The sequence below is a fragment of the Camelus ferus genome, chromosome 26, assembly GCF_009834535.1.
Source record: "Camelus ferus isolate YT-003-E chromosome 26, BCGSAC_Cfer_1.0, whole genome shotgun sequence".
Taxonomy (NCBI): Eukaryota; Metazoa; Chordata; class Mammalia; order Artiodactyla; family Camelidae; genus Camelus; species Camelus ferus.
The window spans coordinates 3,226,464-3,251,137 of record NC_045721.1 but is presented as its reverse complement, the minus strand read 5'-3'; the positions used below and the strand labels follow the sequence as shown (position 1 = coordinate 3,251,137).

At 44.4% G+C, this 24,674-nt stretch overlaps 1 protein-coding gene across 4 annotated transcripts in view; it reads right to left on the bottom strand.

Annotated features, from left to right (window-relative positions):
* Nucleotides 1-1,268: 1,268 nt before the first annotated feature.
* Nucleotides 1,269-24,674, bottom strand: part of ZMAT4 (zinc finger matrin-type 4) — a 284,740-nt gene continuing 261,334 nt past the window's right edge. For all 4 annotated transcript variants that reach the window (XM_032468401.1, XM_032468400.1, XM_032468402.1 and 1 more), the window contains one exon: nt 1,269-2,914. Coding sequence is in view for 1 of the 4 variants with exons in the window: in XM_032468402.1 (XP_032324293.1) it covers nt 2,899-2,914 (16 nt within the window). In the remaining 3 variants the exon portion in view is untranslated. The remainder of the gene's footprint in view (nt 2,915-24,674) is intronic.

Here is a 24,674-nt window from a genome sequence, read left to right as displayed (position 1 = left end):
GTTTCTACGTCACCTAAAAGGCAAATGAAAAACAAATCCTATTGGTCTTTATAATCGAGCAATTGCAGGTGAGTTTTGTTACTACGTTTATCAGCCAAAGGGATCACGGTAATCCCCTCTACCTAGCAGGCTGCTTTATGATCATATTCACGAGTGTGCTGTGCTATGGAGATGAGGTATAAAGGAAGCTCACTAACTTGGGTCTCACAACTGTGGCGTTTGTAGCCATGGGCACAGGGGCCAGACTGAAACTTACCTCTGTCCTTAAAGGAGAAGAACTCTTTGCAAAGCAAGTGAGTTGCATGACCAGCCCTGTAGGAGATTTTATCTCTATGAGAAGACACAGACTATTTCAACCTCTTAGCGAGGATCCTTTTAAATACAAAAACGTTCCTCTACTAGAAGATCGCCATTAGGCTTGTATGATGTGTTAATTCCGTATCATTTTTCCCTCATGGGAGTAAAAGTTCAAATGGGCAGTAGTTGGTAGATTGACATTATTACCAGGACTCTGGGATAGTACAAGTACTTTACATATTGATAATCTGCAGAGTCTCACTCTTCCAGACAGATAACGTTCTCCCCTAGTACCCCTGAATTGAGATTTTACAGGAAATCCCTCAACTCTTTTCTCTCCCAGAAGCTCTGCTATGACCAGGCGGTCCTTCCGGAGCAGCTACACAATAGCCAGGTCTGCAGGCAGGCTCTTCCTTTCCATCGGAATTAACTTGGCTATTTGAAAATATTTCCCTTACATCTCACTCTCATGGTTCATAATGAAACTGGAAAGTAAGACACAACCTAATTAAAGAAATGTAACCGCATCCCCCAAGAAAGGGACAGAAACAACAGACAGCCAGCTTCCCAAGCAAAGATGCTTCAAGATTTCTCCAAATACATATAGAAAGAAATTCATCGCAGAATATGTCACCTCCATGGTACACTGGAATCACAAGTCCCTTTATCTACAAGGGCAAAAAATAACGAAATCTGAAAACAAACAAGAAAACCTCCAGCAGGGTATCCACTTTCATTTGACAGGCTGCCAAAGGGCAACGGTATTTAGATGAGGAATTCTGAAATAATCTGATTATTATATTTGGCAGCTTCTCTATAAAGGGGTTGGCACAGCTTCTCTGAAAAGCAAGAGATTGGCGTTCCTAGGCTTGTCTATATTAGGTTATTAACATCTACAAAACACGCGGAAGGAGATGAGCTCACTCACTAAACACAAACAGAAACAAAACTTTTTTTTTTTTTTACTTGGACAACGCTTATGTTACAGCAGAATTGACAAATAAAGCCCTCTTTTACACAGCCGAAGAAAAGTCATCATTGGAGGTCTGCAGCTCTGTTGTGTGCTTTCCAAAACAGAAAAATAGATTGCTTCCCATCAAACGCTCCTTCCTTCCCACAAGACGGTGCGTGGCCGGCAGGCGTGGCCGGCATGGCCGGCGTGGCCCGTGTGGCCGTGTCTCTCTGCAGGCAGGGAAACTGACAACCCCGACCCCTCCTGAGTGGACCCTCCACAAGAGAACGGTGCCAGATTTCCAACAGCTCCATAACAACACGGTGCAGTCTAAGTCATTTTATTTATTGCTCGCCGAGTTTTAACCACCTCAGCTCTCTTGTGGAAAAATAATGGACTGGAAAATCCTGACACCCGGAGATCCATCGCCTAAGGTCACAAAGTACCAAGGGCAACCCCGGCCGGAGAGCCGAGAAGCATCCCCAAAAGAAGCTCAAAGTCCAGCTCTGCAGCCAGCCGCGGGGACAGCAGAGCCAGTCTCCAGGCACAAGACTGAAACCTGGAGAAAGATCTTTGTGATTTATACGCAGAGACTTTCCCCATCTGAGGGTCACAGCTTTCCAGTCTGCCATGCTGGCCAGTGGCGTGCTCTCCGAAGTCACTGAATCTTGATGCAGCAAGAGGACGTCAGTGAGAAACAGAGGATCAGGGGACCTCAGCCCACTGAAGGTGGTCATTTCTTCCGAATTCACTCACTTCTTTCCAAATCATCAGTGCCCCTCTTGAAAGCCCACAGCTCAGGCCAACTTCATAAAGTAGAGAACATTCATTTAGTTCCCTGTGATTCTGGGGTTTCTCTTTCTTCTTTGGAAGACCTTTGGGAAAACATTTCATCAAGGTCAAGTGCTGTTAAGACATTTTTGCTTAAGAGGATCATCATGCAGGCAAACTAATTCATTTCCTAAGCGATTATTTTGGAAGCTGGCGAAGAGGACTTGGCTTAACCTTGAGGAACTGTTCTTTGAATGATCAGAAAAGAAAAAAAAAAAAAAAGGAGGATGATTCTTTCTTTCTTTCCTGTCTTCATTCTTCTTCAGATGGCAAACTGAGCTCACATTTTTGAAGGTGAAATGAGAAGGGCAGTGTTTGTGTTCGTTACAGAGCTTCAACTAACAGTGATTCGTCTGGTTCTGTGCAAGTTGCCACCAATCGTGGTCAACATGATGAAAAAAATAAAGATTATTTCTTCAGAGAAGTGCTTTACATCGTGATCATCCAGGATTTAATACAAGAATTATCTGTTGAAGAAATCTGAGACTAAATTGAAAGTGTAGATTTTCCCACCGTCTTTGTGAATAATGCTCTCGCAATAGGATTATCGTTTAGAACATGTGCTAAATATATTACCAGGAAAGAACTTTAAAAATCCATCCGAATATCATAACTTACCACAAAGTTAAAAAAAAGAAAAGGAAGAAAGAAAACTCATTCATGCTCCAAAAACTTAAGATTAGTCGTATGTTAATCTGTGAATCCTCATAAGAAATGTTCATTGTTCAAGAAAGAATCTTCCTCTGGTGGTTGGTAAGCAATTCTCCATGGCAGAGAAATCCTGACTTTTTTTCCTCATCTCTTGATAGATGTTTTGACTACTTATTCTTCAGGCTATAAGATAGAAGGAAACACAGTCTTACCTTCTTTCATAATTATATATTATAATCTCTCCCCGCCCCCCTCTCTCTCTTTCTCTGTCTCTCTTTTCAAGGTCTCCCTCCCCCTCAACACACAACTTCAGCCATCAAATTAAAATAAAGCTGGATTTATATGATGAATCTCTTAAGTTCTACACAATAACTTCTAGACACATGTATATAACTCAACTCCCAATGTCACCTCTACGTATGCAGAAGAAAATATATCTCTCTATACTGTCAATCCAGACACTAAATTCATTCTGCAAGTTCTTAAAAATGAAAATAATAAACTGAATTTCCCATGTGGCATATTACATATTGCACCTTTAAGTTTCAGGTATCACTATTTGCAAAACCCCCTTTGAGGGAGAGAAGAACGTTGTAGCATTTAGATTTCAAATAATTATAAACCCCCGTTCTCAATTCATTCAGAATTTTCAAGTAGATAAACAGGAACAAAAATTGTTTCTGGTTTTACTTTCCAAAAGCATTGACTTAAGTCAAACAGATGACTAATTTTTAACAAGCTTTTAGTTTTGCTTTTCTTCTTGGTAAGAAGACACTTCCATGTATTGCACGCCTCTTATGTGTCCAAAACTTCACATTTATTTTATATGATCATTAACCCCCACAAACATCTTTAATGTCATTTCTCCCCATTTTAAAGGTGAGAACACTGAGGCCTGAATTGGCAAAGGTAACGACACAAGGTCATCAGCGGTGCAGGGGTGGGAGCTGAACCCCAGGGAACAGCAGAATCAGAGAGCCTGCTGACACATGCAGGAGAGTCTTCTCATGCTACTGAAGGTCTCCTCTCGCTGCAACAAGGCTGCCAAAAGAGAATCTTCGAAAAATTAATTTCCTATTAACCCTAAAGCTGTTTTTGGGGGGTGAGGGTCAAGTGCTGAAGCAGGTCAGAATCTTTGCGTACGTTTTCCTACCCCTCAGCCCTGAGACCTAAATATCACGGTGGAAATCTGGTAAAGGAAAAGTTCACACGCCACAGAGGAAAATTCTGTCACTCACCTAGAAGCACACAGCATGTCTTGAAATTTTATTTTCCCCAAAAAGTGCTGTCATAGGATATTCTTAGGATCCGAATAAAAATTCAAATGCTGTTGGTATAATGCAGATCAAAAGAAAATGGAGAGCACGTGCATTTCTGGGGTAAAAACTGCTTGGAAATGTTCCCTTGGAATGACCCTGGTAACCACAGAGGCTTCTTAATAGTTGTTAGAAAGATAAATCCTGTTTTAGAATCTCATATTCCGTTCCTGTTACTCTCCGGTCATGACCTAGGGAAATTCCACAGTCACTGTCATCTTCGTGAATTAATGTGACATAAAGGTTGAAAGTTCTCACTAAGCAAACAAGTATAATCTCTTTTTTTATAAACTGCAAAGCTGAACACTTTTCAAATTAAAATGAGTTGGAAGTGCAGTATCTCCACGTAACAGTAAGAGGACTGAACACATTCCCGGCTGAGCGGACTTCAATCATGATTATATCACAAGAAAAAAACCACAAGAGAGGTTTTGGGTTGTGTTTTTTTTTTTTTTTAACTTATAGTAAGAGTGGTATATTAAGAACTTAATCCCAAAATGAGGAAAAATATTACACTCTTCTTTATAGAGTCAGAATAATTATTCAGATCCTTTCTAAACACACAGAAGTAATGACAAATTCAAATGCCCTTCAGTTCCATGCAGCTTTTATAATTATTCATCCGTTAACTGTTATGATTGCTGGAAAGGCTCGTGCACATTTTTTTTCTGTCAGCATCCCATTTGATACAAAAGAACATGGAACATTTTACTGCTATTAATAAATATGCAGCCCTCCAATCCAAGAAGAAAGTTCTTTTTCATCTGAAAGATAAGCTGCATAATTCATGCATTTTCAGAGATTTCTTTAAATAGAAAATTGAAGAAAGGCATGGGGAGGGGAAAGGAATTCATTCCACAATTTCCATTTGTGGGGAGGGACGGTCCTTGTTTTCCAAGTCTTCAATGTGGTTCGATTTGAAAAGACCGTTTCACCTGTGTTGTATTCATATCCATCAGATTCCTAGAGCTTGCATTATTTCTGACATATGTCCTCCTGGAAATGATGACCACATGGCCTCTGTTTCACTGTCTGAAAAAAATTCTTTAACTAAAGGGTCTTGGGACTGTTCTCAGGGTCTTGGGATACAGTTAGGAAAGCTGAGAACAACGTGGGACAGGTCCCTCTGCCTCCCAAGAAGAGATGGTTCCAGCGCAGAGAGCTGTGGGGCTCCACCTACTTCCTGTACCCTTGGCCCCCTGTTGGAGGTCCTGCCGTAGGACGGACGAGAAGGCCTTCCAGGCGGGTCTCGTATTCAAATCAGAAGAGAATCACACGTGTAGGACCAGTCAGTTTAAAACGCTTTTCTTTCCACTAAGCACCCCTTTCACGGACCTGACCTGGAGGTTCAGAGAACAAGGATGCTCTGAACAGGCTCTGAGACAGAAGCCTTATGTTGTCTGATAAGGACATCTTAGGATCCGAAAAGGAGTCTCAAATACTGAAATTAAACTCCCCTCACCGTTGAAAATGACCAGAAAGGTTCACAGTCTACTTAGATGTTATCAAGGTGAGAGACAGGACTAGAGAAAGCATTCAGACCAAGTGTGTTGGAAGGTGGGGGCTGGAGAAAAGCGTCTTTTTTCTCCAATGATTCATTTGTCCCAGATTGAATTTACACTGTTTGACAAACCAATTTAAAAGCCAAGCAGAACATACTCAGCCGTAATCAAGCCCAGTTTCTGAGCGCCCGGCAGCAAGTTTACAACGACGTGAGGCATTCAGTAGCGAGCCGTGGCTTGTGTGAAACGATACGGCCAGGATTCGTCAGATGGGGAAGAGTGATGTCCCAGCCTTTTCCACAAATATGTTGCTGGACAGTCGTGACTTTGAACTCATTCAACCTGCTGCCTGAGCTGCACCATGAAGGACATCCAAGGACTTGTCACCTTCGCCCAGTTTATGAAGACGGTACAATGAGAAACCAAATTCAATTACATTTCCAAGGCCGAACATCTCCCTAATGCTAATCTTTCTTTTCCGTACTCCCTCACTCGGCAAATAAAGAATCCGGAGCAGAAATCCCGGGTCTTCCCTGACTTGGTCCTTCTCTTCCTCACCCCACAGCCCATCAACCACCAATCTCACTGGCTTCCTATTTCTCTCTTTGCCACATCATTTCCCCCGCATCCCCTGCGCGTGCGCTCTTTTGGGCCCTGGACATTCACTGCAGGGTCTTCTCTCTGGCGGTTTGGTACCCAGCTCTGCTGCTTCCTGGTGCTGGTGTAGCACGGACACCCTAGGTTCCCATCACCCACTGGAGAAAAATACAATCACAAAATCCTTTGTGATGTGACCACTGCCGTCTCCTCCAGCTCCATTTTTTGGTCAGTCACCCCCACAATCACTCTACACTCTGATCACAGAGAACTACCTGAGGTTTTTGAAACTGCCAGGCTCCCACGTGCTCCTAAGATTTTGCAAAGGCTCTTTCTTCTGCCTGGGAAGGCATCCCCTCCAGCTCTCACCCCACTTAGCAGAAGCCTGCTTCCTCAATATATCCTTTCACATAGTGACCCCGACAAAATGTAACAAAATAACAAATGTATCTTGAATACTGTGAGCAGTCACGTAGCGAAGAGAACAAAACTTAAAAGAAAAAAGAAAAAATGCCCAAGTTACAGGATGTGATTTGTAAACTGCTGTGCTTAAGACAAGGGTTGCAGTGTGTTTTGTCTTTGAGAGGGTGAATGGCATGGGACGGGGGGGTAGGTGGGGAAGAAAGGGAAGAAGTAAGAATGTGGGAGCAAAGGGAAGGGGACGAGGCACAGAGAGAGTGCCACCAGGAAGATGCCTTTGTTCTGTGCATGGTGCTATGCAAATGTGCCACAGCTGTCTAGACAAAAAAAATAGTTGCAAAGTGTTAATTATTAGTGGAAGTCTATATAGTCTGATTGATCTAGGGGTGAAGGAAGACTCAAAGTCATAAGCGGAGAAAGATGCAGAAAGACCACAAGACACTGGGTGTTAAAAGTACAGGTAGGGCTTTGGATCCTAACAGCTTGTGTGAACTTCGCTGGGTCGTCCGACACCAACCCAAGATGACTGAAGGTGGACGGGGTTCAGCTGGGCTACACATGATGAACTTCCCCAAACCTTCTTAGAAGAGCAAACCCCATACCCTTATCATCCTTTAAATACAGACATAATTTAAGAAAATTCAGGCTAATTCAGAGAAAAGTCAGATAGTCTGAACATTCAAGAAATTGTGAATATTCAAAAGTACAGAATATTTTAAATGAATGCAGGCCCACCACCTCCTGATACACCCAAAGGAGCAAAACTGACATGAACGATTTGTAATTAACTTACCGAAACACCTAAGAAAACAAGCCTCCTCTGCTTAGAAGAGAATTTGCGCTGTTTATATGCAAATGAATGCTCCTGATGTGTTTAAGAACAATTTATTCCCTTAAGAAGGCAAACATTCTCTTTATAATCTTGTTTACACTATTCATTTGCTTTGCAGACCATTTTTCATACGATCACAAAATCATAAAATGTCAGAGGCAGGAGGGAGCCCAGGGATGCCTGTGACTCTTTATTTCTTTATTTTTAATGCACAGCATCATGCAATATTGATGCATGAGCTTCCCCAAATAAACACATGAAGAAACCCAGAGGGTCAACCAGTCGTCTGTCTCCTTGGGACGAAGCCTAACTCTCAGGTCCTCTTAGTCTTCATTTCTGGTCCTATCCTGGCCAAGTCACCTCCATCCTGCATTTTCTGATAAGAAACACAATGAAAAATTCAAAGCATCTCTATATTCTTATCTGCTTCCACTTACTCTTCTTTTCGTTTCAAAGGGCTTGCGAGTTACAGTTTGAAAACCTGGTTGTAAATTCCAACACCTATTGCTCCTACCTGGATATGTATGTGCCGTGTTTTTAACTTTATTTAGTCTCCGTTTATCCATCTGTAACACAAAGACATCAGTAGCATCTTCCGCATATAGATGCCACGAGGAGTAAAGGAGATAACGTGTGTGAATGGGTCCAGTGACCACTCAAAATTTAGAGATTCTAAGGTCTTTATCCTTGATCTTTGTCACTGAAACATTTCTGACGGAGCTGCTACAGAATAAAAAATTCAGCTGGCTTTCATCCCAGGTTCTTGGGTGGAGGGCCTAAAGCCTTGAAACTTCCCAGTTGACAGATGTGTCTCTGTCACTCAGGGTGGGCTCTCTCCCTCTTTCTCTCTTGCTCATAGTTTATGCTAATGAGGTGACTCTTGGTAAGTCCCAGGGTAATTTCAGGATGGGGGCTGGCCGTGCCGGAAAGACCAGCCTGTGATTAGACCGTTGAGGCTTTCAGCCAAATGATGTTACCCTTGACCTCTGGGAAGCACGGGGCGGGGGGAGGCTGGAGGTTGAGGTCAGTTCTGTGGCCAGTGATTCAGTCCATCAAATCAAAGACACAAAACCCCAATAAAATCTCTGCACACTGAAGCTCAGTGAAGCTTCCTTGTTGAACACACTGGTGTGTGTGCTGGGAGGGTGGGTGGTACCCCTAATTCCCTGGGGGAGGCACAGAAGCTCTGCCTTTGGGACCCTCCCAGACCTCACCCTATGCATCCTGTCTGGTCCTGGTTTCCATCCTTTATAATAAAACTGTAATCATACGTCGAATGCTCTCCTGAGTTCTGCAGTTCCTTCTAATGAATTGTCAAACCAGAGAAGGTGGTGGGAACCGTGGAATTTGTAGGCGCTTGGTCAGGAATGTGGATAGCCTAGGGGTCCCCCAAGCTTGCAGCTGGTGTCTGAAGTGAGGGTGGTCAGAGAATGCTTTGCTGACTCTAATCAGCTAGTGCGGGGACCACACTCAGCCCTGCAGGAGGAAACCCATCCGACTCCACTTCTGTACTTTGGCGAACAGAGCCCAACCCCGCGGGCACCGAGCACGTCTGTGGGGCCAGCCAGAAACGCCTCTGCAGTGGAGCATAAATAAAGCAAGGGCAGATCGGTAGTTGTCAGAGGGTGAGCTCTACCATCGAATGCTGGCCCTCAAGTCCCAGATCCGGCATTTGCTAGCTCTGTGGTCTCTCCCTCTGTTTCCTGACCCCGAAGGCGGCGTTGATGTAATAACAGCATAGACCTCATAGGGCTGCTTAAGACAAATGAGTTAATAGATGGCAGTATTATGTACCTCGCACACACAGGACAATGAGTAAATGTTGTTTCTTATTATCATTATTCGCATTAGTATTATTTACTCTGCTGCACGGGCCCCTGCTTTAGGCTAAGTCAATTACCGTGCCTTATGTAATTAGCAGAAACAGAAACAGGCTGTTGAAGAGAGATGTGCCATCTAGAACCCAAGGGCAGCTCTCATTCTACATGTTTCCAGGGGAGAGAACGCTCATGAGAAACAACGGAATATGACAGAAGGATGGGCTGTAGGAGGAAGGCTAGTATACGATGCGCTCACAATGCCTCCTCCTACAAAAATAAAGGCTAATATGGTCTAGACTACATTGCCCACTATGTACCCCGTAGCTACACATGGTGACGTAAATGTAAACTAATTAAAATTAAATACAATTTAAGATTCATTTCCTCAGTCACACAGGCCACATTTCAAGTGATCCAGAGCCATGTGTGGCTAGTGGCTGTGTCGTACATCAAGTGTCTGAAATCAGTGATGTTTTGAAATACAAATCAGAGTTCTTTCTTTAAGAAAGTTCTATAACCATTTAAAATCCATTAATCCCCCCCCACCAGTGTAAAAATAAAATGAAGAAAAACAAGGAGTGCATTTCATGCAGAGACTGACCATTATTATGTTTCAATAATCTGTACCCATCTCTCAAACATTTCAGGGCCTCTAAGCTTGGGATCAGGAAAGGAGAACTGTCCAAAATCTTGATATACTGACTTCCTCTCCTTCAGCTCACGTGCAAATGTCCTGGGGCACCTGCCTTTTGACAACATGGAGGCTAGCAGTTCCAGCTGATTCCTTGTATACTCAGGTCAGTCATTGTAAAAGTGGAAAGCCACTGCCCAAAGCTGGCCCTGGGACAGAGATGGGTTCAAGGCCAGTGAAACAGAGTCATAGAAACCAAGGAACAATTTGGCAGAAGCATGTGTTGATGGTGTGTGTGGTGAGGGTAGAAGGAAGGGAAAGACTGGGAACAAAAGGGATCAAAACTGGAAAGCAATACTGTGTGCGGAAGACTGCTGAGATGGTAACTGGGAAACATGGTGGGATGGGATGCAGCCAGCTTGCAGAGGGGAGATGCCAGGATGGAGAGGCAGGATGGAGGGCAGGAAGATGATGGAGGCAACCTGGGGCTCTGGACTTATGTCTGGGCCACAAAGGGGTCATGGAGGACCCTGGTACCCATGCTGGCCTGCCGGACTAACATAATCATGCAATTTTTAGAACGAATTATTTGAAAATTCTTACATTATTATCAAAACATCATATGATGGAACAAGTGAGCTCAGAAAGACCTTTAAATTAAGATCTAGGTCTGGGTTTACCACTAAATGGTTACACTGCACACGTACCTCCATCTCTTCAAGCCTCATTTTCCTCAACTCTTCAATGAAGAGATGGGCAAATTTATTCTCTGGGCCCTTTCACCTCCCACATGCTTAATCCTGTGGTCGGGCCAAGGTCACTGCCATGCACATAGACTCAACCCTTTAAGCCGTTCAGCTCCAACTTCAGCAGTTTCCTGTCAGCCCTATCTAAGTGATTACGGACGCAAAAACGACAAATCCACAGGTAGAGAGCATTCTGTACTAACTTTCCCTTTTCCTTTTTAATTTCTTTTTCCCTTCAGACTCAGGGTTTATTTGCTTATCAGCGCCAGCTACAGACCCAGCCAAACCTTACAGCAGATCTCCAAATTCACTACTGAAAGCTGTCAGTACATTTCACGCATAGAGCCAGACTCTATCTTTTTATAAATGTGCTGATAGGCCGAGGAGAAGGACCAAGAAAACCAGCCCATGCTCGTGGACAGCCTCAGGGAGACCGTGGTCTGGGGTGGCATCTTCCAGGGTACAAGGTCTGGACCAAAAAAGGCAAAACACACATTATCAAGAAAAGGCAGCGGTGTCTGCAATGTCTGCAGTAGGCAAACTCAACCGTATGAGCACAATTCAGTCACATCCAGACATCATCCGAGGAAAAATATCCACCCTGATCCCCTACTCCAAACAGCTCTGGCTCCATATTGTCCCTGCAGGACATCTGTGGTGCAGAGTGGGGGACACCGCTGCGGGGTCTGAGTCCTGGCGTCACGTGACATCATCTCAGTCACGGAACTGCTGGGAAATGACTTGCCCTCTCTAAGCCCCAATTCCCTAAGCTCTAAACTGGAAGAAAGACATCTGCTGAATAGGACGTTTGTGAGGAGTAAGTGGGTTGGTGAAAACTCTTTGTAAGTGGTTAAAATTAGCGGAAAAGCTATTCACATGTAAACCATTAGAATGATAGCTTTATGGAATAATATGACTTTATTGCTCCTTAAAGATTATTTTATACACTTGAACTGAGATCGTGTTGTGGGAATAACATATTAGCCAACTACAAAATCATTAGTGATCTGCTTACATGATTAGCTTATACTTCGGAATTCTGAGTGTCTGAGGACTTGAATCTAACAGACTTGAGTTATTGGAAGCAAGATGTTTGTTAGGCTGGGGGTGCTGAAAACCTCGGCTTAAGCAGTCAGGAGCTGCGAAGGGCAATAACGCCAGTGGTGGGGGGGGGGGCAGGGGGCAGGGAGATGGTACAGGGAGGAACTGCAATTACGCATGGGAGGGGCTGTTAAGTCACAGGTTCCACCTCTTGGCTTGGCCTTGGTCTTGACCAGCACTGATGCACGTGGTGATGGAGCAGAGGGGATTTTTAAGCCTTGTCAGAGGTGCCAAATGGCTTCATCTTGCATTGATAGTAGACTGCAGGAGTGGTAAGTTGAAGGGAGAACCGCCAAACAAAAAAAGGAAGCAAGCCTTGATGATTTCGAAAATTCTCAGCCTCTCTGAACAGCAAAAGATGCTAAAATTAAGAAGTGGCTTCTAGGTACTATCAGGAAAATGTGGTCCAGAGACAGAGCTGAATGAGACTGCTAAACCTTGCTTAAGACTTCAAAAAGATGAAAGGATGGGCTGTTCCTGGGTCCCTCACAGCATCCTTTACAGAGATTGAGGCTGTGTCTTGTAAATTGTCTCAATGGAACAAGAGAGCATTGTCTCTTGTCGTTCTCAACAGGGACCAGAGCTAGAGAAAGGCTTTTCTCAAAGAGATTTGCAGGTGGGAATTTTTTCCCAGTACAATGAACCCAAATAAGATTCACAGACATCCCACAGAGTTTCTGAGAGAATGACATCAGCAGAAACACTGTCATTTTTGGTCTGAAAGGAGTAGACACAGTCCAAAATGAAAAGAGGCCAGTAGACCCCAGAAATTTGGCTGGTGAGAAACAGCCAACCAACTACGTGGGTGCAAGTATGTACTGGCTTTCGTGAACAAGGAGGATGCCTCAGAGGGCCAACCACAGCAAGGAGCTTCAGAAGTGGTTTCCAAAGATCTCTGCATCCTGGTACCAGTATCCTGGTGTGATGCCCTCTCCTGGAGCGTGGGCTGGATCTGGTGACTTATTTCTAGCCAAGAGGACACAGGTAGTATCATTGAAAGATTATGTTATAAAGATTGTTACCGATACATTGTCTCACACTCTCTGGTGCCCTCTTGCTTTCTTGTTTAGATGGTTGTGAGTTACCCTGCCCAGAAATGCCTCCAGATGGCATTTAGCACGGAATGGGGACCCTCATCTCGGCAATTCACAAACAGTTGGCTCCTGCCAACGACCACTTGAGTGAACCTGGAAGTAGACCCACCCCTAGTGCAGCCTTGACTGAAGCCTTAGGAGAAACTCGGAGCCGGAGAACCCAGGTAAACCGTGCTGGATTCTCAACCCACAGTAACTGAGATAATAAATGTCGTTTCGAGGTATTAAGTTTGGGGTCACTTGTTAGGCAACAAGAGGTAACTAAATATACGGTCAGTGTTATGGACTGAATTTGTGTCCCCCGCCCTCTCACAATTCATATGTTGAAGTTCTAACCTTCAGTATCTCAGAATTATGACCTTAGTTGGAAACAGCCACTGCAGATGTAATTAGTTACGATGAGGTAATTCTGCAGTAGGAAGGACCTCAAATCCAAGATGACTGGCGTCCTTATAAAAATGGGAAATCTGGAGAGAATGTATGCGGAAAACTGGATGCCCCAAGCCGGGGACCTACCAGAAGCTGGGAGAGAGGCCTGGAACAGATCCTTCCCCAGAACCTTCAGAGGGTCCTGCCTTGACCCTCGATCTCCAACTTCTGGCCTCCAGAACTTTGAGACAATCAATTTCTGTTGTTCAAGGCACTCAAGTTTGTGGTACTTTGTTATGAGAGCCCTAGGAAATTAGCATAGTCAGGGTAAGTGGGAGGAAAAGTGTTTTAGAGGATCAAGTAGGAGAACAAACAAGGAATGATTTGTTCTGCTTGCAGCAATCCTCTGAAACTGACACTCCTCACTAAATCTCAGCCAAAAAATAAACCGTGTCCCTATGTTGCTGGAGATTAGGTTCTTGTGTTCTCTTTAGCTATGTGTTTTGGGACACCACCACCCTCGTTTCCTGTTCATCAATTTTTCACATGATGCTATTCTTGTTTCATCACAGAAAGAATTCAGAGATGAGATGCAGAGGCTGAGAAAGTAAAGTGAGCATTTATTAAGGGGTAGAGAGCACACTGTCAAGGGGAGAGCAGGCAGACTCAGGTGAGCAGCTGCACTGAGTTTCTTTGGCGAGCTGGTTACACAGAGTGTAAAAATAAACCGACAGAATATTTATTGGGAAGGGAGGGGTTTGGGTCGAACTCCCTGATCTCCATCCCAGCTCCAACTTCTCGAAGGAGGAAGGATTTTTGTCTTTATTTAATCTGGATCAGAAGTGTCATGGCATTGGTGCAGGATGGGTATTTCTAATCTGCAAGGCTCATTTTATTGTAATGAGGGCATAATGAGCAAAAGGTTACATTCAGACACTGGAAATTCTTGCCTTTCCCCTCCTTGCTTTGACAGCCTCCAGGACACTTGTCACCCCAAAATGTGTGATTTCTTATCAGTCTGAAGTTTCCTGCTTTCCTCTGTCTGCTCAAGGACCCCCGCTGTTCACAAGATGTGTGGTTTCCTGCCATTTGGCCCGTGCCCCCCTTACCCTGCTCACATCTAGGTATCGGCCTGCTCTAACACCTATTCAGGTGCCATCACTGCAGGGCTCTTCTGATCACAGAAGAAGTTACAAGATCAATGTGGAGTCACCCAGGTGTGCATGGCCTTGCATCATGAAAGATCTGTGTAAGGAGATCCATCTCACCTCCTACATGGATTCATGACAAAAAGAATAAAAATATGTAAAAAGAAAACATGACTCCCTTTTGTGTAAATTAATTTACAGCCCTGCCAACCCATTTGAGGAACCACAGGGTGAATCCCGTTAACAGGGGAAACATCATCTAAAGGACCTCTCACATCAGCCTGGGCTCCACAGAGAGGCATCCGCCCTCTCAGCTCTGAATGGGAGCAAACGGGCTCCCAGGCGTCAAGACCTGGCAGTTCGCACACTTTGGACATACACACTTTCCACGGATAGACAAAAAGCAATTGATTAGGGGAAAATTGGGGCTGCAAAATTTTAATCTCTGATTAAAATTCATGCTGACTGCTCTCATCCAGGGCTGGCGAGTCCTGGTGGGGAAGAAGATCCTTTTTTGTGGACTCTGTTAATACTTGAGAAGAAAGAGTAAAGCCATGAATTACGCTCCGAGGGTCCTCCGGGAGAAATACCAATTCCTGAGGCAGAGTAATTATCTGTTTCCAGTCCCTGACCTTTACTCCCTGATGACTGGAGGGGAGGGAAGCAGGAAGTCCATCGCTCCAAGGCTCCCTGCCAGAGCCAGGAAGTGCTCTGGTCTAAGTGATGGCTACAGAAATGTAGGTTATGTGCCGCTCATAAAGCTGCACTGAAACACGGCTTCACACTGCTTCTGCCAGATCCTCTGAACATTCTCGGACACATATCCACCACCCAGGGCATTTCTGAGTAGAGTGTCATTTTCAAAAGCATTTCACATACACCCCCACAAAGGAACATAGAATAAATACAGAAATGCAATCGTGATCAGGGGTGACACTTCTCAAGGTGCATCATTTGCAATGTTTTGATTAACTCCCATTTCTGAACGGCCAAGCAGCTTACTTGAATAAACAGCAAACTCCAATTGGACATCTGTGTCTGTGGTCTAAATGGAACCCCTGGCTGGCTCGTGTGTGTCACCGGGTTTCCCAGGGACTGCGTGTGCGACCCAGGCTGGGTATCATCCCGAAGAATGTTCCCAGAGACGTCCTGAGGAGGCAGCATCTAACTCTTGTAAGCAGAGAAAGCCCAGCAGACCTCGTCTTCCTGTCCTGGTCCCTCATAAAAGTCTCTCACATTTAGATTCTGGACCAAGCTGCAGAATCTAGCCAGCAGGAGCCTCCTATGTGGAAACCACCCCCTGATGACATGGAAGTGTTTGGGTGGCGATTTGGAGAGGAAGGAATCCACCCTGCAGTTGAAAGGACGTGGACCACGGGCCAGACGCAGATGTGGATTAGAACGTAAGCCCTGCCAGTTACTAAATAGGTGACCTGGGGAAACGGATGTAGCTTTCTCAGCCCAATTCTATTCAGATCCCTTAATTAATATTAATTATTAATATCTAGTAATTAAATAGTATGAATATGAATGCAAATGGTTAATTGTTGCCCTTTCAGAGCCAAGCACTGCTGTCATGAGCTGGGCACACAGCAGGAAACCAAAGTGGTAGAAAATCATGCCTTGGATTCAGTAGGGAGAGGCTGGTGATGGAGAAGGAGGAGGAAATGATATGGCGTAATGGGGGGCAAAAGGGCCTACGAAGAAAAACAGAGCAGGGCAGGGATACAGAGGTGCAATTTTTAGGAGTGGTCAGGAGACTCGCCCATTTGCATGTGCTGGGAAATTGTCAGTGGTTGTCGGGGAAGAGCAGGCAGAGGGGTTGGCAAGCACCGAGGAGTAACAAAGAGGTGAGCCTGGGTGGAGCTGAGGGAAGGCAGGTGAGAAGCTGGGAGGAGGGCAGAGAGAGCTGGAGGAGGGAAGGTTGCAGTGTGTGCAGGGCCTGATGGAGCATCATACGAACGGAAGCTTTCGTGGTGACCAGGATGGAAAATCATTCATGTGTCCTGAACCCAGGAGTGGCCTCCTCCTAATATACTTAGTGAGTTAAAAGATGAAGGGGGGAGAGGGAGGAGGAGAAAGGGGAAGATGATAAGGCAAAGTACCTAGACATCTCCTGAAACAGGTGGGTGCTTTAAAAATGCTGTTTTGAGATGAATGGATAAAGAACATATATATAATGGAATACTACTCAGCCATAAAAAAGAAATAAGGCCATTTGCAACAACATGGATGGACCTGGAAATTATCATACTAAGTGAAATAAGTCAGACAGAAAAAGACAAATATCATATGATCTCACTTGTATACAGAATCTTAAAACAAATGATACAAATGAACTTATTTACAAACCAGAAATAGACTCACAGACCTAGAAAATAAACTTATGGTTACCAAAGGAGAAAGGAGTCGGGAAGGAGGGATAAATTAGGAGTTTGGGATTAACATACACACACAATACTATATACGAAAGAGATAAACAGCAAGGACCTATTGTAGAGCACCGCAAACTACATTCAATCTCTTGTAATAACCTATAATGGAAAATAATCTGGGAAAGAATATATATGTATGTATGTATGTATGTATGTATGTGTATAACTGAATCACTATACTGTTCACCTGAAACTAACACAACGTTGTAAATCAACTATACTTCAATAAAAAAAAATTTTTTAATGCTATTTTGAAACCCTGTTCACATTCCACAGAGAATCACCACAATCTTTCTTTCTCCTCCCGTTCACCCCGAGACAGTGTGATTTATACATACTGTCTTGGCTGGAAATTTTTATGCTGCCTGCATTAATGTCATGAAACTGAAATAATAGAAATAAAGTTTGGAACCAAAGCACGTTGTTTTACTAGAGATCCTGGTGACTTCTGCGAGTTCTGCCTTGCTGGGTCAAGGGAGTCAGGTAAGGTCTCCCCCTCCATCCATCCACCATCGCCATCAGCCACTGGTGATGAGGACGCTTTTGACCAGTGTCTACGGGTTCACACCACACACCTGTCTGGAGACAGCAAGGAAGGACACGTCCTCCCAAATGGACAGAGAAAGACAGAGACAGGGATGGGTTAATAGAGCACCTTGTCCACCTGGTGAGAAACTCATGGCCATTGCTCTCTTTACTGACTCCTGCTAAGCAGACAAAGGTCAGAATCGATACCGAGATGCAAGGGAAGCAAGCTCACTAAACTCTTGTCTTTACAAGATCCGAGGCAGCCACTGGCCGCTCTGGGGTTGTTACAATGTTCCCAAGGAAGAAGGGCTCACAACTCTCAGTCTGCATTTCAAGCCTTGAGCTATCATTTGAGCTCTGAGTAAATCAGTGCTGAGAGATGGAAAATGCCACACTGCCCCAAAAAGCATTTTTTCCCTCCAAACCAGCGTCTCTGCATGCAGTCCCCAGCTGAGGGAGCGGCTCCACTGTCTGTTGCCCAAGTCAGAAACCCAGAAGTCAGAGACTCCTCATGTACAACTGTGACCAAGTGATGCTAAAGCTACTTCCCAGACATCTTTCCAGCTTCCGCATTTCCAGTGTTCCTGCGGTGGTCGGAACGTAACCTGTTCCACCTTCTCTCCCTGTTTCTCATCACATCTTCTAAGCCATCCACTAACTTACTTGGAGGGAAAAAACCTCATTAGGTCCCTTCCCTTCTTAATACTCTGCAATGTCTCCTCATTGCCTTAATTCCTTAGGTTTACACGTTAGACTCTGTGGCTTGGCTACCGAACATTTCTGGTGGTTAATTCTCAACACCTGCCCTTAACCTTCCTCATTTCCCTACCAAATGCACCTGCAAAATACTGAGCGTGGAGTTCTCCTACAACGTGCCAAACTGATTTAAGCAGATCCTTTGCTTAACCTGCCCTCTCAGCTTGGAGAGCTGACCTCCCGGTGACTAGAATGTGCTTCATTGACCTGCCCCCATAGGGAGGGTGGCCGCAGACCAAGAGGCCCAAGTGCGCAGCTCCGACTGCCTCCCCGGCTCCTCCCAGACCATGACGGAGGGTGGCCGAGATGCTAAGGCAGATCCTTTCCCGGGAGGCAGGAGCTCTTCTGAGGCAGGCGTTGGCTCTGTCTTCCAATGGCCCTGCTTTCCTCAGACTGCACAGCAGTCTGGGACACTTGCGCCCAACTCTCTTGCCTCTCTCCTTTGTCTGGGGTCGGCCGTGTGGTCTGACAGCTTCCCCAGTTTCTCCTGGATCACCTTGCGTTTTCTGTTTCCCTAATCACTTTCTTGTGCCTTTAATCCTCACCTAGCATCTGCTTCCCAGAGGACCTGGTCCCAGACTAACACAAGGACCATGTGACGAAAGCCTACTATTATTTTTTCAACTGAAGTATAGTTGATTTACAATGTTGTGTTAGATTCAGGTGGACAGCAAAGTGATTCAGTTATACGTAAACATATATGTACATATATTATTTTTCAGATTCTTTTCCATTATAAGTTAGTACAGGATATTGAATATAGCTCCCTGTGCTATACAATAGGTCCATGTTGTTTATCTCTTTTATATATAGTAGCGTGTATGTGTTAATCCCAAACTCCTAATGTATCCCTCTTTCCCCACCCTTCCCCCTTGGTAACCATAGTTTGTTTTCTATGTCTGTGAGTCTATTTCTGGTTTGTAAATAAGTTCATTTGTATCATTTTTCTTTAGATTCCACCTATAAGTGATATCATATGATATTTGTGAAAGCTTGTTTTTTATCTGACATGTCCTCTACAAGGTGTCTTATGATTCTTGAGTAAAACAATACATCATATAGAATAACAGTATATTATGTATCGTGACTAATCATAGCACTGCCAAGGTCAGAGAAGTAAACACTGCCACATCGCCACTGCATCCTGGCTGAAATGCCATCATCCCTTCCACTATACTGCGTGATTACTGTGACAGTGTCTCACGTGACATCTCTGTGTCCAGAGATGCTGAACACAGCGGTTGGCCCATAACCAGAAATGGTTCACCAGTGGCTAGGAAAGTGCTCAACACAGAATAGATACTCAACAAATACATGTGGAAAGAGTGGATGAGTGATGTTTACTGAGACTGTGAATGAACACACGATGTCACTGGATCCTCAGGACAATCCCATTGGGAGTGTAGGGAAATTGTTATTCTACATTTTATAGGGGACAGAAAGTGAATGCCTTGGGTTTTGTAGATAATGAGTGATACGGATGGTATGAGAATTCAGGATCCCTGAATTTCTTTCTTTCTTTCTTTTTTTTTTTTTTTTTTGGAGGGCAGTAGTTAGGTTCATTTATTTATTTATTTTTAGAGGAGGGACTGGGGATTGAAACAAGGACCCTGTGCATACTAGGCATGAGCTCTACTGCCTGAGCAATATTCTCCCCAACTCAGGACTCCTGAATTTCAATCCAGCATCGTTTCTTCTACATTATTCTCTCTGCATGAATCTATTCCCAAGTCCTAAGTCCCAATGACTGTGTTAGTAAATAGAGGAGAGGAAAGAAATAAACACTTGCTGATTATTCATTCGGTGCCAAGAAGGATGTGCATCACAACTTTATTTCATTTAATCGTCATAGTCATTGGCATATCTCCTGTTATCTTAGTATTCTGTCCTTAAAAGTCCTTGTGGTTGTAACTTGACATGATTCAGGGTCGGGCATCCCTAAGTAATTTTCGTCACTTCACGTTTTTGCATTTGGGGAAAAATAAAGCAGGCTTCAACTACAGCCAAGATCACCACCAGCTTCTGCTTCTGCTTCTGCTTTTGATGATTACAAACCCATCACTATCTTTAAAAAAAAAATTAACAAAGTCATCTAAGTTCTGGAAATATATCAACCTCTTCCAGGGAGTCTACCCACAAGCTGGGTTGGCTGCCCCCTCCTCACATCCATCCTCACAGGTTCTGCTTTGGGGCTCCCACAGGACTCTCTGCTTTCCTTTAATATGAAACTTCCCTTATAATATTAAACTTTTCTGCCTCTGATTTTCTTTAATACCAGAATGCAGTGCATGCTTTCTGTGTGCTGGTCCCTCTCAGGCATTGGAGATCCAGCAGTCCACACATGACCCAGAAAATCCCTGTTCCTATGGAATTTTTATTCTCTTTGGGAAAACATGGATGGATGGATGGATGGAGGGATAGATGGACACATAGACAGTGATAAGTGCTAGGTAGAGAATTAAAATAGGATGATGTGACAGAGAATATTTTGGAGCCATTAAAGCTGAAAGTTGGTTGACAAGAAGCTACTATTCATGTTTCTTGGTGGGAAAAGCACATCAAAAAGAAGCTCCAAGTTGCATGGGCACTACCAGTTAAGGCTGAAAAAATAAAGTTTGGCTGTTTAAAAATCAGAATGAAGGCCAGTCAGTTCGTGTTTATGTAGTTGGATTCGATCTCTTCTGGAACGCGTGCTGATGGAAAGGAACAGAGCCCCCAGGGATGGTCCCTATGAGCCCCTTTGTGACCAGACTTTTTCGGATAATCTTCCTGAGCAGAAACCGCAGAGGAGGTGTTGGGGGTTGAGCGAGGCCTCGATCGGTCTGTTGTTGGTTTTTTACCTCTTTGTTCCCTGAGGTCTACACCACTCTCCCACTAACTCTTGCCCTCACGCCAGTTTCAGGAAATCATTTGTGACCCCAAGTAAGTTTCCGGCTTCACCCAATCACAGAGTGGCTAACTTATTTTCCTTGGAATGACCTTCCATAATCCTGTCAAACTTTAAATATATACACTGAACATAAAAAAGACAATTTAACCAAGGGAAATTGGACATTCTGTCATAACTCGTCCTGAACAAATTATATAAATAATAATACTTGCAGCCACAGATGGTCTGTTCTCTGGGAAAGTTCTGTAATAAATTCCTAGTGGACTTTTTTTTTAACTCATCGATGAGAAAACAAATCATTGTATCTTTCCCCCTCAGATAAATTTCAGGAATTCCAATTAATTTCAGATGAAATTAATTCAGATGAAATTATTCTCCAGGTGGTATTTTAATTCTTTAATGTGCTGGGTACAATTCATCTCTGTGGCTATTAATTCTCTTACACGTGTGATTCAAGAATATTTTCATTAAAGCCATATGGTTCAGTTTAAAAGAAAAAGATGGTCTTTCGTTTATAATTTTTTATATGTGCCTAAAGCAAAGAGATGCAGAAGGCCGTTCATTAACAAAGCGAGTTCATTTTCCTGAGAAAATTGGAGACCTCGAAAGTTACTCTTTGATTTAATTTTTTTCAAAGCGGTGCCAAATGATCTGGCACTTGGTGCCCTATCTTTCATCTGGGTGCAATTCTTCTCTCTCATATTGTCCTGTAGCTGCTTTGTGCATGTGCGTGGTGGTCTGGAAGCCTGCAGACATGGCCAGGTGGAATGTTTCCTAGAATGCCCTTCCCTGCCTCATTCTGCTCCTGTCCTTTTACACTTGAAGGTCAGAGCTTTGTTGCTCACACAGGTCAGCAGTTGACTGTCCTGCAGGACACACCCATCACGGAGGTGGATGGTGGTGAGCGCTGAGCGCTAACCCGGGATTCTGTCCATCCGTCCTCACAGGTTCTGCTTCGAGCTCCTGAATTCGAGCTTGCCCTTGCTTTCCCCCACTTTCAATCCATTTTCCCTCCCAACAGCCTGGGCTGCATACTTCAAGCTCCAGCATCAGATGCAAAGGCACGAAAGCCTCAGGGAGTCCTTAACCAGCTCCCGCAACTGCCTGAAGTCACACGTCTGCTGCAAATCCGTGTGTGTGCTGGGGAGCGGTGGGGAAGCTCCTGGTGGTTTTCTGGCAGGTAACATGCCCACGGCGCTGTTCTTTCTCCCTGTCCCTTTCTCTACGCTAAATGAACCATCCATTCTCTAAGCTTTAACTCTGTCCTACCTAGCTGACTCCAAAAATCTCCATTTTAAACTCTGGCTGGCATCTGCGTACCCCGCCTGTTCCCATAGGACATCCCCTCTCAGATAAAGTACCATCACTTCAAAAGTAACATGCCTGAAGAGTAACTGACTGAAGTCCCCACCAGCCTCCATCAGTCCCCCTTCTATCTTCCAGGCTGGAGAAATGCAGGCACCTTTGACTCTTTCCGCTGTGGTCCTTTTAGCAGTGATTATCAAATGGTCCCTCGGAGTTCTAGAGAACAGCAGGGGCCAGAGAAGTGGCCAATGGGTGACACTTTTGACCCTATGTGTCCAGCTCCAATAAACAGGGTTCTGTTTTCATGAAATTCCACAGACTACTATTTTGAAAGAGAGTTCTGCTGTTTCCTGCGGCAAAGCCCTTTCCCCTGCGTGTCTCGTGGCCACACATCACCCTCTGCCTCCTCGGGGGCTGTTCTCCGCGGGGCTGCTGGTCAGTTCCTCTCATCCAGGGAGAACACTGGTGAGAAATGCCCTCCTTTGGTTCTTACCTCAGCCACTGCGGGCATCATAGTCTCGAACCTTCAACGAGACTCGCCTGGCAAAAATCAACAACCTAATTGACAAACCCTCTGGCTTTTTGGTCCATTTCTGACTAGACTCTTTGGTATTTAGTTATTCCGTTCTGTACCCTCTTTCCTGAAATACTCTTCATCCTTGGCTTTGGAAGCACTAATCTGTCCTATTCTGCTCCCACCTGAAAAGAAGTATAAGAGGTGGCGTTACGGGGGAAAATGCTGACGTCACTTCCTTTGTCACCCTGCCTGTGTATGTGTGCACGCGTGCGCACGTGTGCATGAGTGTATGGGTCCCTGTTCTTCACCCTACACTGTCTTTGAAGCAGCTTGTCCACTTCAATGATCTCCTATGAGCTGATGATGCCCGAATCTGTAACTCCAACCACCATCCGTTATCTGAGCTCCAGTCTCATCAGCCTTCACATCCACTGGAATTTCCATCTGAGTGTTCCTAGACCCTAAACTCATCCCAACCGACAGTGAATTCCCCCTTGTCCCCCAGCCCATGTTCATCTCGTCCAAGCACGTCTCTCTCATTCGTGTCTGGGCTCATCTCTTCCTCCTCTGAGTCCTCGCATGATGTTATGTAAAGTCACTCGCATACGTTAGCATTTCAGCGTGCTTTTATTATGGTTACCTGTTAACTTACTAGCCTCATTTAAACTCTACGCTTCTTGAAGGCAGGGCTCACACTGGCTGGTCTTCTATTCTTGCAATATCTGATTATTTTGCTTGATATAGATTAAACACCCAGAATGGAAGGGAATTATTCTCAAATATTAAGCTCTACAAAAGGAGGAACATGCCAGGAAAGCATAACCACCTCTGCTGTCAAAATCCAAAAGGAACAGATGCAGTTCATCTACTTTGAGTAACACTCATAGGAGAAACAGTTCTAAAGTAAAAAAAAAAAATTTTATATATATATATATATGAAAAGGAAGTGTCCTACACTAGATTTTAAAATTCGACTGAGAACTCTGTCTTAAGAAATGTTTTCACCTGCATGATTCTGCATGACTTGATAATCCATCTCTCTCTGCCCTCAACCCTCTGACTGGACCAATGCACATGAAGACAGATGAGGAGGACATGATTTATTAGGCTACAGTGGATCTGTCCCTAAAGATAGCCAACCCTTGACTCTGAAAACCAATCAGAAACTGGGGTGATGGGGAGAAGTGGGGCTCCGCAGCCCCTTCCAGCCCCTACCTTTGCATCCCGTGGTCAGACCCCTGCAGGTGCAACCACTGACCTTCCATCCAGTGGCCACGGGAGGAGGACCCTTCTCCCCTTTCCCATCCCAGGCCCCACCCTCCTGGACTCCTCACATCTGCTTGCCACCAACCTTCCTCTGATTGACAATGACAGTGAAGCTACTTCTTCCCTGTCTGTCCTCCAAAGGGATAAAAATGGGTGAGTCATGAGGCTAGCACATCTACAGTTATTCCAGAATATTCCAGAATATTCGAAAACCCCTACTCTGTAGATACAAAGCTAGAGAAGCCAAAGACATCACAATGGACAAAAGCCATGATGGTAAGGAGGTCTAGAAACATCGCTGTGTAGAAGAACCATTTCACTCATTGAGTCTGACATTCCTCACTCGTCTTTTTATAAGTCAAGAGTATGTGGAAGCGGGTGTCATTCCTTCATGGTTGCCTATCCCTGGGCCCAAAGATGCCACACTTGACTTTCCCAGTCTCAGCCCCCCTTCTGCCTCCTCTGCTCCACTCAATGACACCCTTTATATTTCTACCTATATTTCTACGTGTGGATGGCCCTCCCATCCACACGTCTCCAGATAAGATTCTCCTATTTTTCCATTTACACACCCCATTGACCCTATGAGCCCTGCCTGGACTTCTATGGTTAAATAGACAGAAATATTTTTTTTTCTCTGTGAAAAAAAAGAAAAGCTTTGCCAGTTAGC